This window comes from Nannobrachium achirus, assembly GCF_963921795.1.
Source record: "Nannobrachium achirus genome assembly, chromosome: 23".
Classification (NCBI taxonomy): Eukaryota; Metazoa; Chordata; class Actinopteri; order Myctophiformes; family Myctophidae; genus Nannobrachium; species Nannobrachium achirus.
In genome coordinates, this window is record NC_137830.1 from 33020167 (window position 1) to 33038641 (window position 18475).

The 18475-nt window shown below is 41.7% G+C and overlaps 2 protein-coding genes across 2 annotated transcripts; both read right to left on the reverse strand.

Moving 5' to 3' along the window:
- Positions 1-8177: 8177 nt before the first annotated feature.
- Positions 8178-10124, reverse strand: LOC308308547 (uncharacterized protein). Its single transcript, XM_080753963.1, has 3 exons — positions 9430-10124; positions 9181-9340; positions 8178-8973 (listed from the first exon to the last, which is right to left on the reverse strand). The coding sequence occupies exons 1-2, from the start codon at positions 9878-9880 to the stop codon at positions 9330-9332; spliced, it is 462 nt and encodes a 153-aa protein (XP_080610089.1). The 5' UTR covers positions 9881-10124; the 3' UTR covers positions 8178-8973; positions 9181-9329.
- Positions 10125-12542: 2418 nt separating this feature from the next.
- Positions 12543-18430, reverse strand: LOC308309172 (uncharacterized protein). The gene is made up of 7 exons (XM_080754650.1): positions 16717-18430; positions 16068-16219; positions 15456-15563; positions 15215-15294; positions 14737-14861; positions 14003-14128; positions 12543-13450 (listed from the first exon to the last, which is right to left on the reverse strand). Exons 1-7 carry the CDS (start codon positions 16778-16780, stop codon positions 12822-12824), a joined length of 1284 nt encoding a protein of 427 aa, XP_080610776.1. The 5' UTR covers positions 16781-18430; the 3' UTR covers positions 12543-12821.
- Between the last annotated feature and the right edge of the window lie 45 nt (positions 18431-18475).

Sequence of the window (18475 nt, forward strand, 5' to 3'; positions counted from 1 at the left end):
GTATAGGAAGGGGGGCGTGTCTGATAAAATTAACATAAAAGTGAAATATGTCTTCAAGGCTGCAGTGATAGACAGTGTTGCAATAACGTTTGACATTCATATGTGTGTATCATTGGACAGTTTTTTTTATGCAGAATTATAGACTACTCTTAAGGGTTCGCAAAGGTCTGTGAACCTTTGTATTAGCTAGTTATTTGAAGGTGAAATTCAAAGTCATGTTTTCTTCAGTCACACACCTCCAACCTTGCTGGTTTGACTACATTTTCCTCAATAAATGCAGTACTATAATATTTGTCTCATTTGTTTATTTAGGTTCTCTTTATCTAGCCTACTTTAAAGGACTAGAAATTACTAACCCGGTTTCCAAAATGTCAAGCACCCATGTAAATTGCATTCAGTATAACTCTCACTGCATTCATAACTCTCACTAGTACCTGCAGAGTTGTTGGACCCACCAGGGAAATCACTGGATTTGGTGGAGGCGTTTTCCGTCCTCGTTTGTGGCAGGCCATTTGTTGGGATATCTGGCCTGGGAGGGAACTGAACTGGGCGTTTACCACTGAGTTAGGGAGAGAGAAAGTGGGAGTTACAGGGGGTCAGGTCAAATGCACACATTTTGAACCAAAATGAAGCAAACTGCAAATCCTGATAAGAAAATGTCAGGGCTGGGTCAGAAATACACATTCAGAGCGCTCCGCTGTGGGAGCACACACCGACTACTCCACATGAAAAGCGGGGTTATCCAAGCATCTGAACAATGGCAGAGGATGTCATTGCAACTTGAATGATACTTTAGAGTCTAAACTCTAAAGTATTAAACAAGTGTCAATGACATCTAAAGTTTAGACTATTAAACATTTGTCGACTAGTAAGAGGTAATATTTGTACCCCTTTTCTGCCCAATTCAGTCAGTTTGCAATTAATTCCTCCCTGCTGTTAGCAGAATATGTCTTGAGAGATGAGTTAATGAGTATCTATTCTGACCACTCTAATGAAGTCAAAACCAGAATGCACTGAAATGGGAGAAGATACTCACATCAAAAGCATATTTCTGAATGCACCCCATGTCTTACTAAATGTTCTCACCTCTCCACCTGAATATCATATTCACCGCCGGTGTCATTAACAGGTTGCCTGCTGCAGCCAGGCGATTTCTCGGGAGTGTCCTGAGAAATCACAAACACATCGACAACGCAGACAATCAAATTATTGGCTAAGGAATGTGAAAAAACGAATAAATCTCTGAATTCAAGGCTTTATGGGGTGTGTAATTGAAAATAATGTTTGTCATTTATTTTCAGTCTGAGAGAAATGTCCTTACATCATCTGGAGAGACCTGGTCAATCATCATGTCCACGTGGGTTTTGAGATCTGAGGACATGACAGCTGCCATGTCCACATGGGTTCTTAGAGCGTTAAGGGTGTCCAACTGTGGGGGAAAAAAACATCACGTCAAATGACAAAATACAACCGCATGAAACAATCTTCCCTTAGTTCCCACTGTGCCCATCATCACATACATAGATTAGAGCAACATAAAATCTCACGACTGAAACACTCCCCACAACTTAACCCCCACCCATAAAATCTCTTCAATGAATATAACAATCTACACGCTCACGTGGTGCGTTGTGAGCTTGTAGATCTGCCATTTTCTGAAACTGTTCACCCAGCACGAGGACATGCCCAGAATAGGGATGGTAGTGATCATGTGTTAAGATCAAAACCATATATGAACACGAACAGCACAATGTAGAAATTCATATTTGTGTAACATGACCAAACACTGACTACCTCACTTATTTGCATTTTAACACTAACCAGCCTTCGCTCGTTGTGCCTGCTGGTGGCCAGGGCAAATTTGTGAGCCTGGTTCTCCTTCAGGAGGGCCACACTTTGCATCTGGAGGCCTCTGTTGTTCTCCTTCAGCAGGGTCACCTCCTCAGCCAAAGCCCTGTTTCTCATCTTCAGTGATGCCTTGAAGAAGCTAGAGTAGGCTGGTGGTGGTGTAGTCACAGAAACAGAAAACAATAAAGCACACACACATCCACTCACTAAAAACCAGGTGAGGTCAGAATCCATAAGGAAAAGTAAAGTCTGCACACTGGATCATGCTCCAAATGTTTAAAATGTAGTTTGTTCCTTTGCAGTTTACACCATGGATGTCAAGTTTTGGAACAAAAAACAGAGCAGCCATGTTCATTATTTCACATGCAGTGGTGGAAAGTAACCAAGTACATGTACTCAAGTCAAGTACTGTAAGCCAAATACTTTTGTACTTTTATGCAAGTAAATTCTGATACATTTAATTGAAAAGATGTCTGGTGTGGCTGAACAAGGACTGTCAGACAGACCGATGTATATTACCAGGTTACCAGGTTGTTAATTTTGAGAGAATTGTCCTGCAAGATTATTAGATTTTTATTTTGATAACTGTCGTACAATCTCAATATTCCGTTCAGTAGGTTAATAGTAACGTCATGAGTAGGCCTACGTCAACTTTGTTGTGCACTATTTATCATTATTATCTCGTCAGTGACGTGCAAACAAAATGGTGTCCGGAACTGTTATCCAGAGCAAGACTCCTCCCTAAGCCCCATCCCAATTTCTACATTGCAGTATCACAATATTTAGGTTAAAAAGTAGTTTTAGTCTTTTCTGGACAAACGAAAAAATAAATAAAGCACACTTCACTTACTGTTCACTTTCTTCTTGATTTTATAAACCGAAACCAATGATTGCCTCCTCCCCGTCGAAGACATAATGCTAAGGACAAGAAAGAAAGAAAAAAAAAAAGACGTTAAAAGGAGAACAAGTAACAAATTAACATAAACTACCAACATTAGTAGCCTTGGAATTAAGTCAAGAAGTCCATCAGCGGTGTAAAGTAGGCCTACGTTTAATTACAGTAGTAGGTCCTACTGTAATTTTGAGGTATTTGTACCTTTAGTTCTAAGTAGCCTACTTTTACTTCTTTTGTAGAAATCCGCAAATTTCTCAAAAGAAATCCGCTCCATTCTCATTGAAATGCATAGGCAGAATCCGCTTTCAGCTGGCAACCATACTTTGGTGTGACCGTACCCTAACAGAGCATTTCTACATAGCAGATTTGCAGTATCGACACTTTTAATTAAATAAAATTGTAAATACTTTGTCCACCACGTCCACTAGCAACAACGTAAATTGGCCGTTAGTAGCCTACTGTAAGGGATCCCATTGGTTGGCAGTTAGTTTCACTGCGAGGTCTCTTTCTTGATAAAACATTTTGTGTCACAACAACGACCACATTTTAAAACAACTAGAAATGACAAACCTGACAATCTTGTTGAAGTAGCGAGTGAACCAAGAATTAAGGGAGCTGACTGAGCCGTAAATCTGAGGAGAAGAAACACAAACAACAAACCGTCCGCTGCACTCAAAACTGGTTACTTCTTGGAGCGGTGGAGCCCTTTAGCCAATCACAAACGTGAAGCGTGTTGACGCATTGGTCCTATCCCAGAGTCCTTTAGCCAATCACAAACGTGAACCGTGGTGACGCAGTGGTCGTATCCCAGAGCCCTTTATAGAGCATCGCAGCGGAAGTCGATGCCTGGGGTCACTTTCACTTTCACCATTCATTTTCGCCATAGACTTTTACAAAAATATTTATAACAATTATGTTAAGCCTCGAACCAAGCCATCCAGGATGGAGGTGAATCATGACCATATAACCTTTGATCCTATGTGAAAACATATTTTAATATTACATTATTTGATATACTACATTTAATAACTACCCTTTGTTTAGCGATTTTCAAAATGTTCTTTTCATAGAAAAAAGGGTTATATGATCATGATTCACCTCCATCCTGGATGGCTTGGTTCGAGGCTTAACATAATTGTTATAAATGTTTTTGTAAAAGTCTATGGCGAAAATGAATGGTGAAAGTGAAAGTGACCCCAGGCATCCACTTCCGCTGCGATGCTCTATTTAGCCCACTGGTTCCCAAGCACTGGGTCGAGACCCATTTTTGGGTTACGGTCGAATTTTTATGGCCGGGTCACTACTGGAAATTATAAAAATTGTATTTTCTTACAAAATCAAAACATACATTTCAAAAGATTAAAAATCTTTTGAAATATAGACATTTTAGAAATTGAAGAATTGTATAGCCTACATTTATAAACAAACAAGCAAACGTATCTAAGAAATTCCATAAATAAAATAAAGTATAGCTAAAATAGCCAATCTACAAGTTCACAAAGCGGTGCGAGCTTGTAGATCTGCTGTTTTCAATTTGGGTCCCGACTCTTTTGGGACTTGAGCTAAAACGTCACTTCAAGTCGATAAGAAACACAAAACGTTATAGGTCTAAATAGTATGTATTCTGTTATCATCGTTTAATTGATTATAGGCTAAGGACCCCAATGAAACAAGCCATAGATAGGCTTTCTAGGCCATTTTTTTAGCAGACTGTAGAAGCCATTGCACTGGTTTTGTTTGTCAAGTTTATTGTTATTATTTTCATTATTATATTTGTGATTATTTAGTGTTGTGGCAGGCCTAACCCCCAATAAGCCTGTGAGATGATATGACGTGCAAAACTAAAAAAAAACATTCAAGTCCAAACGATTGCTCATAAGTTTAAAATGCTTTGCAATATGTTTCCATTTCCAATAAATGTCCAATAAATAGAGCATATGTGCCAAGCAATAAATTAAGTGAGCAAAAGTAGGCCTACGAAAAGATTTAAAGTGCGGTCAACAAAGCAGTTCTCCCAGCTCACCCTAGTACCTCCACACTGTCCAGACAGCCATAAAGGTGAGCAGGTGAGAGCAATTATTATAATAGGACCTGGAGGCCACCCACAGAGGCTGCTCAGTGCTCACTGCCTATTGGTTAATTGTAGTGGCACTGCCACAAAAGTAAGTGCTTGCATTGAGCCATAGCCTGGGCTGGCTTCCAATTTCGGGCTTTTGATCCGGTCGGGAGCGGAAGAGCTCCTACGTTTTTCTGTAGTCCAAAACGGACTACACTTTGACCGGAAACAACGACCGGAAACAGTTTTAACCCGTACTTGCGCATGCGCTAACTACTTACGCATGCGCTAAACTGGGTTGAAACTGTTTCCGGTCGTTGTTTCCGGCCAAAGTGTAGTCCGTTTTGGACTACAGAAAAACGTAGGAGCTCTTCCGCTCCCGACCGGATCAAACGGCCCGTTTAGTAAACGAAGACCAGGCTTTCTCTCAGCGGAAAGCCTGGTGATGCGAGGTTAATTGAGCCATGTCATAGTTATTTAATTGTCCACTTGGTTGTAGCACAACTGCTCCTCGATTAGTTTTTTTGGCTATAAATGCTCCACTATGGATATAGGGATAGGGATGCTAGGGTTCAAGTGATTCATATAAAAAAACATGATCTTATCAAACAAAGATTTGGCAGCCCCCCTGTACCGTGAGGACCCCCTAGGGGTCCCGGACCCCCTGTTGAAGACCTCTGCTCTAGGTTCCTTTTTGTGTGTCTAAATTGACCCTTACAAGTCTGTAACTTTGACAGTGTACAAATGGACCCTAACCATAGAGTAGGTCCATTTGGTTCCATTTGTACACTGGCAAAGTTAAGGGCAGACCCTCGAATGTCAAAGTTTGAGAACCACTGCAATAGAAGAGCAGGGAGACAAAATACAACCAACCCAATTGTAATCATTAAAAGTTACACAGTACCACTTTAAGTATATGTACTCACTCAGTTACTTTCCACTACTGAGATTTGTTCAGTGACTATACATGTTTAGATTTTACATGCATCCTGGTTGGTTCTTGTGTAAACAATGCCAGGCAAGGCCTCAAATCTCCTTTTTGTGCCTTATATTTCCTTTACTGTACATTACAAGCACACACACACACACTGACTGACACACACACACACACACACACCTGTTTACTCATTTCCAGTGGTGGAAAGTAGGCCAACATCAACCCAAGTAGGCCTACTGTTCACAGTATGTAAAATGTTGAGGTAATTTTACTTTTTACTCCACAAGTATTTGAAAACGTTAGTTACTTTGATTTTAATTATTACAAAACATAGGTCCACTTCTATTTTCAATAGATTTTCATTTGATTTTAGACATTTGAAAACTTGTGAAATGGGACCTTATGCATAGTGTGTACTTTTCCTGCTCATTTATAATTTGTCTTTTAAACCTACATCTCTCTACCGGGTAGAGATACTGCAAGGACCACAATGGAAACAGGTCCCTAGGACTTTTGTGTTATCCTTTTAGCCTAAAAATGTCTGACTGTACCTCTTGCTGTTTACATTTGATTTCTGACAATCTGTCTAATAAGAATTCAATCAAACCGGGGATTGAAAAGTCTCCATGGCAGGAGTAATCAATAGGGGTAAAAGTCATTTTGGAGGTGAACTACTCATTTGAAGAACAAGTAACCCCTCAGCCCTCACCTGCTCCAACTCACTCATCTTACAAACAACTATTGTTCCAAGAAAAATAAGGTCTGCCATCAGGGTCCCTGGGTGTTTAGTTCACAGTTCATGCTTTCAAGTCTCCTTTGAAAGCTCTAGACTTCCTTTTTCTACAGTCATTTTATTGGGCCAACATTTCTGATGTTCTGATGTCTTAATCCAAGGCCAACACTATAGTGCAGGGTACTAGGCAACCTTAGGCACACAGGTGCCAACCTTGGCACAGGGGATCAGGGTGATCACTGGCACTAGTTTGAAAGAGAGGATTTACAGTATGTTAAAATCAAATAGTTTTGAATGTGGTCAATTAAGTCATTAAGTTACTGCAAAGTACATCCTGCACATAATACATTTGTTAAAATTCTCAACTTTGACTGGGTTGGGAGTCAGGGAGATAGGTGGATTATTATATATAGTATAATGATCGTTATAACAATGTACTGACAACCAAAATATGTAAGAATTGTTATGGGGTGTCACCACCATGTCATTAACATGTATGTTGACATGGCACACTGACTATCTAGAAACTAAAAACATGGCACTTGATTTCAAAAAGGTTGCCGACCCCTGCTATAGTGGAATGTTTGTTCAGTAACAGTGGTGATCTCCCCCAAGGATAACACTGTAGTGAAGGATTTGTTCAGTAACAGTGGTGATCTCCTCCAAGGATAACACTGTAGTGAAGTGTTTGTTCCGTAACAGTGGTGATCTCCCCCAAGGATAACACTGTAGTGAAGTGTTTGTTCAGTAACATGGGTGACCTCATCTTCAGCCAAGCTTGTAAATCAGATATCTTTGGCATAAGGTTGCCCGACAGGCATACAGTATTTTGGACTACCAAAATTCCTGCACAATAGACCGTAACAAATGGTCAGGTAGGAACCTCATGTCTACAAGCTTTTGATTCAAATTAAAAAATAGCTGATCTACTAGCTCAAAACTTGTGGATCTGCAACTTTTGAGAGTATGACGTAGCCATGTAGATGAGGTTTCTGCCCGACAATGAAATAAAGTTTCATCTTGACATGCCAGCTCTGAAAACCTTACTTACCTTTCCAGATAAAATGGTAGCTGCCAGTTATACATTCATTCTGGATAATTATTTGTGCACATTGCAAAATGCTCATATCAGCCACTATATTTTACACCATGCAGTATCTTGTTACCGTCGGGAATAAACTCCCAGATCCATATTTTCCAATCCAATCTTTTAATTTAAAAAAATAATGCCCAACTTGATCATACTATAGCATCAGGCATCTAAAGTAGCAGATCCACACGCTCGAAACAGGAGTAGCTCTCCATTCCGACATGTCGCCACTCCGAAATTGACTTCTAATTGTCGGAGTGGCGACACTCCCATAGGGGTTAAGTTTAGGGTTAAGGTTAGTGTCGGAATGGAGACATGTCGGAAAGGAGACATGTCGGAGTGGCGGGATGCACCCGCTCGAAACAGAGCGAAGCAAGGCATTTTGAGCTTGCAGATCTGCTGCTCTTGCCATTTTTGAATCCTGAAGGTTTCCATCTGCAGCAACCATCTGCAAGAACTCATTCAATTGGGAAGCTATTACATGGAGTTATACATCATGTCATTTAACATCTCCAAAACCCTTTCCCTTGTGCTGTATTAAAATTATCTGGATTATAATGAACAACTAATACTTTTTTTCCATTCAACAAAGCTTTTTATTTCAACAAATTATTTTATAGTTTTATAACTCACATCAGTTCAAGAAACAAAAATCTCATCAAATGCATAACAATTTTATCATAAATCCTCTCATATAGTACCGAGTCATTCGTCACAGGGCTCGGGAGGTAGAGTGGTCGTCTCAGGGGGGGGGGGGGGGGGGGGGAGGGGAAGTTCTCGGTTTGATGCCCTGCTCCTTCTGGCTGCGTGTCAAGCCAAGAGTCCTTGGATGTATCCTTTGTCCTTGTGTACATTGTAAAAGCGCTTGTGGAGAAAGGCACCATTTATGCACCATTCCATTTTACAATGAGAGAACTGACAACGTCACATTTTCAAGTATTACGGGTGTAAAGACGATTGTTTAACACAATGCTGTACATATAGGCCTACTTCCCCTTTAATAAAGCTCCTTTAAATTTAATTGAATACCAGTCATCCATTGTTCCACCAGCACGCTGAGTGAAGAAGACTGACCTCATGGCTCTCTCCGCCTTTTGCACTTGAACAGCCACAGCCAGGCCGCGGGGGAGGGGTCCTTGTTTAGAGAGGAACCTGGAAAAAGGCTCAGACAACACAGTGACTGTGGCAACAGGAACAGAAGTGACACCTACTACACAACGTAGTAAAAACACAACCAACCCGATACCTGCCCGACCATCTGCCCGCTGGCCAAACGGGACTACCTTTTTACCTGGAGTACACAAAGTGGCCGCCAGGGTGAGAGGTGCGGTGCGTTTGTTGCGTCGAGGCTGCGAGCAGGAGCTGCAGCGCCGCCTAGTGGGGACGGCAACGGAGCGGCCGGAGCGTCGCTTTGCTGTGAGACAAAGAAAGCCCAACCATGAAATCATTGCGACATGACCTTTACCATTTGCGACCAGGGCTCTATATACACACATACAAGTTTACATTAACGTATGTTATTAAAAATAAAATGAAAAATAAACCTCAAACAGCAGTTACAAAAAATAACCCAAGCAGTTATCTCACACTGAATCAAACAGTATTTACAAGTTATTCACACCTTGTCTTTCTTTCAGACCAGGATCAGAGCGGTTTGGGGTCAGACCAGACCAGTTTCTCTAGTTCCACGTAGAAGGCCAGGCCGCTTCAGGCCTGCTGGGCTCCGGTAGGTTTTAGCAGCTGTGCGCGCTGCACAGCGCAAGTTCCGCCTCAAAGCTTCTCTGTTGAAAAGCAAGACATGTTTCATAATCAGCCGTGTTGTCCAGCGACACATACACACTGCTGGGGGACAGATCCTCGCCATAAAGACCTGGGAAGACCGCAGAAGACGTGGAACCGGACTGGAAGTCGAACTGATCCTCGTCGACGTCGGCCATCAGATACTGGGTGGTGTTCGCGGGCGCCATCGCGGACGGCACTCGCGGCGGGCCGTGCGTAAAACCCCACTGCTGCTGATGCGTAAAAGCGACATTTTCATGGCCGATCTCCGTCGCTTTCTGCCCGCCGTCGACCACCTCGACGAGGCACATGACCTGCAGCCTCTTCTGCTGTTTGCGGACGGTGGCTTTGGAAGAACACAGGGGTTTGCGGACGGTGGCTCTCAGGCCTCTCCGCCGCAGCTGCGCCTTCGTCGTGGAGGAGGCCTCCGCGTCGTTCGATCTCATTCTCAAACCGGCGGCGGACACGCTATTTGTGGTTCTCCTGCTGCGCACACAGTTCAGTTTCACGTTCTTCTTGTCCATGATCATATCAAAACACATAGTCAATAAGATCCTGTTGGTTAGAGAGAGAAAGTAGTAGGGACAAATTACCCCCCAATTCACGCTGGCTTCAAGTTAGGAAGAAATTAAAAAAAAAATCTCAAACTGACAAAATAAAACTCCAGTAAAAGATCAAAGATGATGTAGGATATACACTTTTAGTTTAAAAAAGAATAGACTGTGGAGCGCGTGCGAACGAACTGCTTCTCTCAGGTCCTGAACAAAAATAGTAACTCAACGTTTGAGCCACGTCCAGTTTTATCAATGACTCATGAAAGGTCTGGAGTCTCTGTCTCTGCGTCCGGGTCATGAAGGCAATGAGAGGGTGCTGCTCTGCTGCCCCTGATGGCGAGGAGTGTGTTTGTTTGTTTGATTGATTGAAGTATTTATTAGTTTGCATAGGAAAGGGTATAGTTTCATGACAGTACAGTTCCCTGGTACATGGTCAGATAAAAGGAGATCCAAGAAAGCCTTTATGCTTGTTTACATAGGAAACATATGTGTCTCATATAACATTGAATGACAGATGGATAGAACACAGTGGATGTGTTGCAGAGGATATTATCAATAGCAAAAATAACAAATAAACTGTCATAAAACAGAAGAATACAATATATTTACAGTGGAAAAGGGGAGGTAAGTATAGGATTTTGTGTGTGAAAGTGATGGAAGGATTAGGCTACTCAAATGTTTTACTGTAATAAAATAGCTATATACAAGTAAACTGAAGAAAGTAAAAATACCTCAAAATTGTACCTAAGTACCATTACCTGAGTACTTAGTTACTTTACACCACTATACAAGACAAGATGAGAATGGCTAAGCTGGGTTCTTCAAGATGTAGCCTATAGTAGGGAGGAATAGGCTAATAAAAATGTAGTACATACTTATTACCAGATGTGAGACCATAGCACTGCTATGATAGCAGGTTTGTTGCTGTGACTGTCAAGGACCCATATTTCTATATGCAGTAAAAAAAAAAAAAAAAAAAAAAAAAAAGCTACCTGCAACTACCAATATTTATACGCGACTTCACAGAAAAACAAGCCCAATATAATAAGCCAATGGTTCTCAACCTTTTCAGGCTGTGACCCCCCAAAATAATCATTATTGGGGCTGGGGACCGGGGAGTCGGGGACCACCCCCCTCACCCCCAACCCCCCACTGCTGCTAAGGTTCTTTGCTGCATTCCTTTGTGTGTGTGTGTGTGTGTGTGTGTGTGTGTGTGTGTGTGTGTGTGTGTGTGTGTGTGAGAGAGAGAGAGAAGAGAGAGGGGGGGTCCTAAATCCTATTTTTATCTTATCTTGTTTTTCTTGTTTAGTTGGTTCTTTGAAACCCAGTATTATCTTTGTGCTGCTGCTGTTTTAAGACGTTTCCCTTTTTTCCAAGATTTTCTTTTGAAAATAGCAGATCTACAATGTTGTGATGTTGATCAGCTATTTTCAAATAGCCGATCAAGGCTACCGGTATATGTTTAATGTGGCCTAGTCACTTCTTTGGGATTGTTTTCATAGAACTCGTTGCTTATTTCTCTCGCATAATCAGGCAACAGTTGTCATTCATTTAGCACTTTTCTATTACTCAAAGCACTTTACAATGGTTCACTCATTCATACATCCCCTGGAACCTTCCTACTGTACAGGTTGACAGCTTGTATATTGTACTCTGGAACCCCCTCAAGGACCCCTGGGGGGGGGGGGCCCCAGAAGACCCCACTTCTCTGTGAACAAGTGCATTAAAACAGCCTTTTCAGGCTGTGACCTCCCAAAAGAATGACCTGGGGACGCCAGGCCCACTTGGAATTCTATTGTGTTTGATTAGTTTCCACAGATTGTGAAAATAGAAGATCTGCTTGTAGATCTGCTATTTTCACAATGTTTACCTCTTTATTATAATATTTGACAATTTGACCTATATTTGATGCAGTGGTGATTTTTTTTAGGCATTAAAAATACCTTCTTAAATTCCTTAAATGGTCACTTCACTGTCATTTGGGGACCCCCCAAAATCATGTGAGGACCCCGACCCACAAAACATCAGAAACAACAATTGTGAAGAAATTGAAGTCTAAGGCTATCCAAGGAGACTTGAAAGCATAAACTGTGACTTTTCTGACATCTCAGGAAGGTTCTAAAGTTCTAAACACCCAGGGACCCTGATGGCAGACCCTATTGTTCTTGGAACAATAGTTCTTTGTAAGATGAGTGAGTTTATAGCAGGTGAGGGGTTGTTTGTAGCCTCGTAAACCGCCTCCTCCTGAAATTCTGATTTGATTTCTAGGAGCAAATAGAATGTCGCTCCAGGAGGAGGCAAGCTTGTTTGTCCTTTCAAGCCCTGCTTTTAAACCGGTCCTTGGCCAAGCTAACGGCCCTCCATTGTCTGATTAGCAGTTTGCAAAACAAAAGTACAGGAAAGTACAGTTCAATAAAAGGTCTGCTATAAGAGGATTTTAAGCCCAAGAACGCCTATGGCTTGTTTCCACTGGGGTACTTTGTAGTCAATTCATCGAAACATTTAATGACAGAAAACATGTCTGGTGATTACTAGATAGACCTTTATCGATCTGTGGAAGGACATTCAATCATATGTTATTAGTCATGTGTATTAGACAAAATTTGACATTTAATGTCAGAAAACAGCACAAGGTACCTACAGCCAGACATTTAGACAAAAAAAGAAAGTCCTGGGGACTTGTTTCCATTGTGGTCCTTGCAAAATGAAAGAGAGGGCAGATACAGCTAGGGTAGAGAGATACATTTAATGTAGAAGCGGTTAATGCATGCAACTTTGATGATGGAAAGGGCTAGCCTCGGGTGGCCACAGCGACTCATCCACACCCTCTGGTGGTGCAGTCTAAGCACTGCCAGGCTAGGAAAGGACCACTATATTTCCACACTCACTCCAGGGGGCCACATTGCGTATAATGTCAGGCAGAAACCACTTATCGAGTATTGAACCTCTGGAAGTCCTCTGGAATCTCGCTCTTGGACGTTTTTTTGGGTCTGGAGGTGAACTTTTTGTACAGGTTCAGGTCACAAGCATGATGCCGCCGTAACTTGGGTATACGAGAGGCAACACGACGCGGTGGCATACCGGATGGCTGGACCTCTTCTGTACGGTTGCATATCTTACATTTCTGTAACAAAGTGCTAATGGGCTTCCTCTGCATGACCCTCTTAGAACTTTCTTTGGCTCTGGAGCTGCACTTTTTGTCAGAGTTCAGGTCACAAGCATGATGCTTCTTTAACTTGGGTATACGAGAGGCAACACAACGTGGCATACCGGATGGCTGGACCTCTTCTGTACTGGTTCTGTTGTCCTCTTGGTCAGCAGCTGCCACAGCCATGCTGCTACTCGGAGGGTCAATAACCGGAGCAGAGTTAAGTGATGGTAGTACTGTCATGACTACAGAATAATTCTTTTTTGGAGCCCAACAACTCCGATAGGTGACCGCACATGGAGCTTTAGCTGGAGTTAAGAGCTCACAGTCACCACCAGCGCCTCGATGATCGGTCAGCACCTTTCTCCGGCCAGCCTGTAGCTCCACACCCCAAGGCTTGCTACCCAAGTCTGTGAAAATAAAACATTACATTTAGAACATGTCAAGCAAACCTGCATGCACAGATCAAAGAGATGTTGCACTTTTCAAACATGTAGAACGTTTTATTTATTATTGCTATAAAGTGATGCAACGTTTCGGTATTTAAACCTTCATCAGGCAAACTTTAAGTTTGCCTGATGAAGGTTTAAATACCGAAACGTTGCATCACTTTATTAAATTCCCCCTTTTTGCATTGAAGACAGTGTGCGTGGAGTTTTTGCATTGAACATTGGAACATGTTTAACTTTTTAGGCTTCGTAATCAAAAATTGCAAAGGTCAGATATGACAAAATAACTCAAATATGCAAAGAAATACCTCACAAATGTAATAATGTTATACTGCTAAACAAGCAGATCTACAAGCTTACAACGTGTCATGACGTGGCACGCTGTAAGCTTGCAGATATGCCATCTCTTACCAGGTAAGCTTGTAGATCTTCCATTATCTCTAATAATTGCGATTATGTAATGTAATAATAATAGGGACCCTTCTGAAGACAGGAAGCAGAGTTAACACGTACCGAGCGCAGGCTGAGGCAACACCTGTGACTTCCTCATGTCAGTCACCCGTATGCTGTTGCTGTTAGACCGGAGCACCTTTCTCCGGCCAGCCTGTAGCTCCACACCCCAAGGCTTGCTACCCAAGTCTGTGAAAATAAAACATTACATTTAGAACATGTCAAGCAAACCTGCATGCACAGATCAAAGAGATGTTGCACTTTTCAAACATGTAGAACGTTTTATTTATTATTGCTATCTTCTGAATTATTATTAAAAGAAAATACGCATCAGTGACCAGAACCAGATGAATTAACCATGATCTAACATGGTTAAAATGGAGATTGAAGTTACAATGGGTTTGTATAGGAAGGGGGCGTGTCTGATAAAATGAATATTATTATCAAAGCCCGAGTAGATGTTAAAAATAAAATTACCCCAAACATGTTTGAAAGTGAAATAGGCTGCAGTGTCATGTACAGTGGTGTGGTGCAGTGACTCACAAGTCACACAACTCCAGCTCGCTGGTTTGACTACATTTCCCTCAATAAATAAATGCAGTAGTATAATATTTTCGTCTTATTTGTTTAATGAGGTTCTGTTTATCTAGCCTACTTTAAGGACTTAGGTGAAAATCTGATGATGCTTCAAGTCATATTTACCGGTATGCAGAAATATAGAAAGTTCTAACTCGGTTCCCAAAATATCAAGCACTAAGACTAATGTAAATTGCATTCATTATAACTCTCACTAGTACCTGCAGAGTTGGTGGGCCCACCGTGGAGATCACTGGATTTAGTGGAGGCGTTTTCCGTTCTCGTTTGTGGCAGGTCAGTCGTTGGGATATCTGGCCTTCGAGGGAACTGCCCTTGGCGTTTACCACTGAGTGAGGGAGAGAGAAAGCGGGAGTTGCAGAAGGTCAGGTCAACCTCTCAGAAATTAGGGGACTGCCCCATAGGTCGAACTCCCGTTGGGTCGAACAGCATCGGCAGGTTAGATAATCACCCCTGAGCGTCGGCAGGTTAGATAATCACCCGCGTCACAGTTACTGAGGTTAGGGTTAGGGATAGGCATAGTTTTACTGAGGTTAGGGTTGGGGTTAAGGTTAGGTTTTGGTGGTGGTTTTGGAGGGTCCCGACCCACAGGTTGAGAAACACTGGATAACACTACACATTTAAAAGGCAGAAGTGCTGACATATTCTGCTGTTCGCAGAATCTGTCTTGAATGTTCTCACCTCTCCACCTGAATATCGTAAACACCGGCGGTGTTGTTAACAGGTTGCCTGCTGCAGTCAGACGATTCTTCTGGAGTGTCCTGAGAAAATACAAACACAATCGCATCGACAGCACCGACAATCAAATTATTGGCTTAGGAATGTGACAAAACAAAGAAATCTCTGAATTCAAGGCTTTGTGGGTGTGTAATTGAAAATAGTGTTCGGTCATTCATTTTCAGTCTGAGAGAAATGTCCTTACATCATCTGGAGAGACCTGGTCAATCATCATGTCCACGTGGGCTTTGAGATCTGAGGACATGACTGCTGCCATGTCCACGTGGGTTTTTAGAGCGTTAAGGGTGTCCAACTGTAGAAAAAAAAAAAACATCACGTCAAGTGACAAAATACAACCGCATGAAACAATCTTCGTGCGAATATCACAGATCCCAAAGGTGAAAGCAAAATAAAATCTCAAGACCAAAACATTGCTTCGTCTCTCCCCACAACTTAACCCCCTCCCCCTCCCGTAAAATCTCTTCGCCGAAAATACCAATCTATACGCTCACGTGGGGCGTTGTGAGCTTGTATATCTGCCATTTTCTGCAAATGTTCACTCAGCATGACATCATAATAGCCATTTTGGTTAGAACTGACTGAAAATAACTTTGTACTTCAAGTTTAAAATGATACTAAATATTTTTTCAAGTGTCCAAATAAATTCCAAATATTATCAAATGATCTCGCGACACCCCTGGACTGCCGTCGCGGCACCCCAGGGTGCCCCGTCACCCACTTTGAAAACCCCTGGTGTAATGTAAATGAGCAAACACTGACTCACTATATCACTTATTATTTGCATTTTAACACTAACCAGTCTTGTCTTGTTGTGCCTGCTGGTGGCCGGGGCAAATTTGTGAGCCTGGATCTCTTTCAGGAGGGCCACACTTTGCATCTGGAGGCCTCTGTTGTTCTCCTTCAGAAGGGTCACCATCTTCAGTGATGCCTTGAAGAAACTAGAGTAATCTGGTGGTGTAGTCACAGAAACAGAAAACAATAAAGCACAGACACATCCACTCACTAAAAAACAGGTGAGGTCAGAAGAATCCATAAGGAAAAGTAAGGTCTGCTCCAAACGTTTACAATGTATTTTTTGGTTCCTTTGCTGTTTACACCATGGATGTCACGTTTTGAACAAAAAGAAAAAAACAGAGCAGCCATGTTCATTATTTCGGTGGAAAGTATTAAGTACATTTACTCAAGTAATGTACTGCCAATACTTTGTACTTTTATTCAAGTATATTTAGAATTCTGATTACTTACTTGTATTTCTACATTGCTCTATTGATTTTTATTTAGGTAATTGATACTTTTGTTTACAAGTTTTTTGTTTTCGTTTACAATTGTTTTTCTGATATCTTCTGCATAGTAGCCTACTGTGTTCTGTCTTTTTTAGTTGACCGTGTACCAGTGAACAGTATACTCATGAAACTTTACCCTTAATCAATCAACACTTCACTTACTGAACACCTTCTTCTTGATTTTATAAACCGCAACCAAGGATTGCCTCCTCCTCGTAGAAGACATGATGCTAAAACAAAGGACAAAAGGAAAAAAAACGTTAGGGAGAACAAGTAATAAAGTAGGTAATATTAACTAACAACTAGACGGTCGGTGAGGCCGTTTGGTTCTATAACTACTGCTCAAAAAACACTTCTTTATTGAAAAATATGGACTGACACATCCAGAAGAGGTTGTGAGTAGATAGAGAACACTTGGACCAAGAAATAAGCACCTTATATTTTGGATTTGTGCATGTTTCGAGCAGTTACAGAACCAAACGAAGTTTAACGAACTCACCGGCCGTACTCCCCTCTCGCCGTTGCCTAACTCAAACGTTAGAAATGTTGTAACCCAAGTAAGGTTAAAAATGTTGTTTGGCCGTTACGTTAGTTTCACTGGGGAGGTCTCTTTCTTTGATACATTTTGCTTCAAAACGACCACATTTTACAAACAACTAGAAATTACAAACCTGACACTCTAGTCTAGAGAACCTTTGAGTTGAACTATAGCCCTAAAACATGGAAACATGACGGTCGTTGATAACATAACGTACGACCGTCATGGGTCAGGATTCACCTGCGTTGGTGGAGGCGAATTCAAAAGCCTATACAAACTACACAAACATTCAAATTTCATAAACAACGTGCTTTATAAAGTCACAAGCCGTTTTAAATCTTGGACGGCATTGTATAATTACCTGGAACCTCCGTGTTCTTTAACAAGAAGCCTTTTTATCCAATATGTTTCTCTGTGTTTACAAGTAACGCGTCGGATCCGCCCACTGGTCCAGGAGCGTCTGGCCCAAGCATAGAGTTATGGGCCCAAGTGAAGTAACCTCGCGTCACCAGGCTTTCCGCTGGGGCTTCGTTTACTAAACGGGTCGTTTGATCCGGTCTAGACCGGATGGGCTCCTACGTCATTTTGCTCCCGACCGGATCAAAAGCCCGAAATTGGAAGTGGTTGGCTGTGGTTGTACAGTAATGGTTTTAGCAGTTTTTTATATTTCATGCTTGCTAATTAAAAAAAAAAAAAAAATGGGAGTTGAGTCATGACAAATTGAACAAGTTGTCCATAACATCAACGTAGAAAGCATTTTGTCCACGTGAGCCGCCAGTTCATACTGTCATTTAACATAATCTTGGTCAAGGTGGGTTCAAGGATGACTGAAGCTTAAATGCCATGCTATCTCCAAACATGTTAATCTAATTTGAAACCTAAACCAGTGATTGATTCTGACTAAAACATTTTGTCAAGGACCCCAAATTTTATATATATATATATATATATATATATATATATATAGATATAGATATAGATATAGATATAGATATATATATATAGATATATAGACAGACGCACAAACATCAGCGTTCTGGAGGAAGCCAAAATACCCAGCATCACCACCTTAATAATGCAGCACCAACTCCGATGGACAGGCCATCTCATCCGCATGTCCGACACCCGTCTCCCCAAACAGATTCTATACTCCCAGCTGGAGAGAGGTCCGCGAGCTCCAGGCGGGCAAAAGAAACGATTCAAGGACAACATCAAGACCAATCTCAAGAAATTCCTGATAACATCTCAGGACTGGGAGCACATGGCCTTGAACAGGCACTGGTTCCCGCCGTGTCGCAGAAACCAAACGACAACTCCGTAAGGAAAGACAGAAACAGGCTCCAGCACGACCACAACCCACCACAACTTTCCCCTGCCCACACT

Coding starts and splice junctions, on each gene's coding strand:
- LOC308309172 (XM_080754650.1), bottom strand. CDS start 16,780: ATGTCTTCTACGAGGAGGAGGCAATCCTTGGTTGCGGTTTATAAAATC. Junction 14,862..15,214: donor TACGATATTCAGGTGGAGAG/GTGAGAACATTC, acceptor TCCCTCACTCAG/TGGTAAACGCCAAGGGCAGT. Junction 13,451..14,002: donor GTTGCCTCAGCCTGCGCTCG/GTACGTGTTAAC, acceptor TTATTTTCACAG/ACTTGGGTAGCAAGCCTTGG.
- LOC308308547 (XM_080753963.1), bottom strand. CDS start 9,880: ATGTGTTTTGATATGATCATGGACAAGAAGAACGTGAAACTGAACTGT.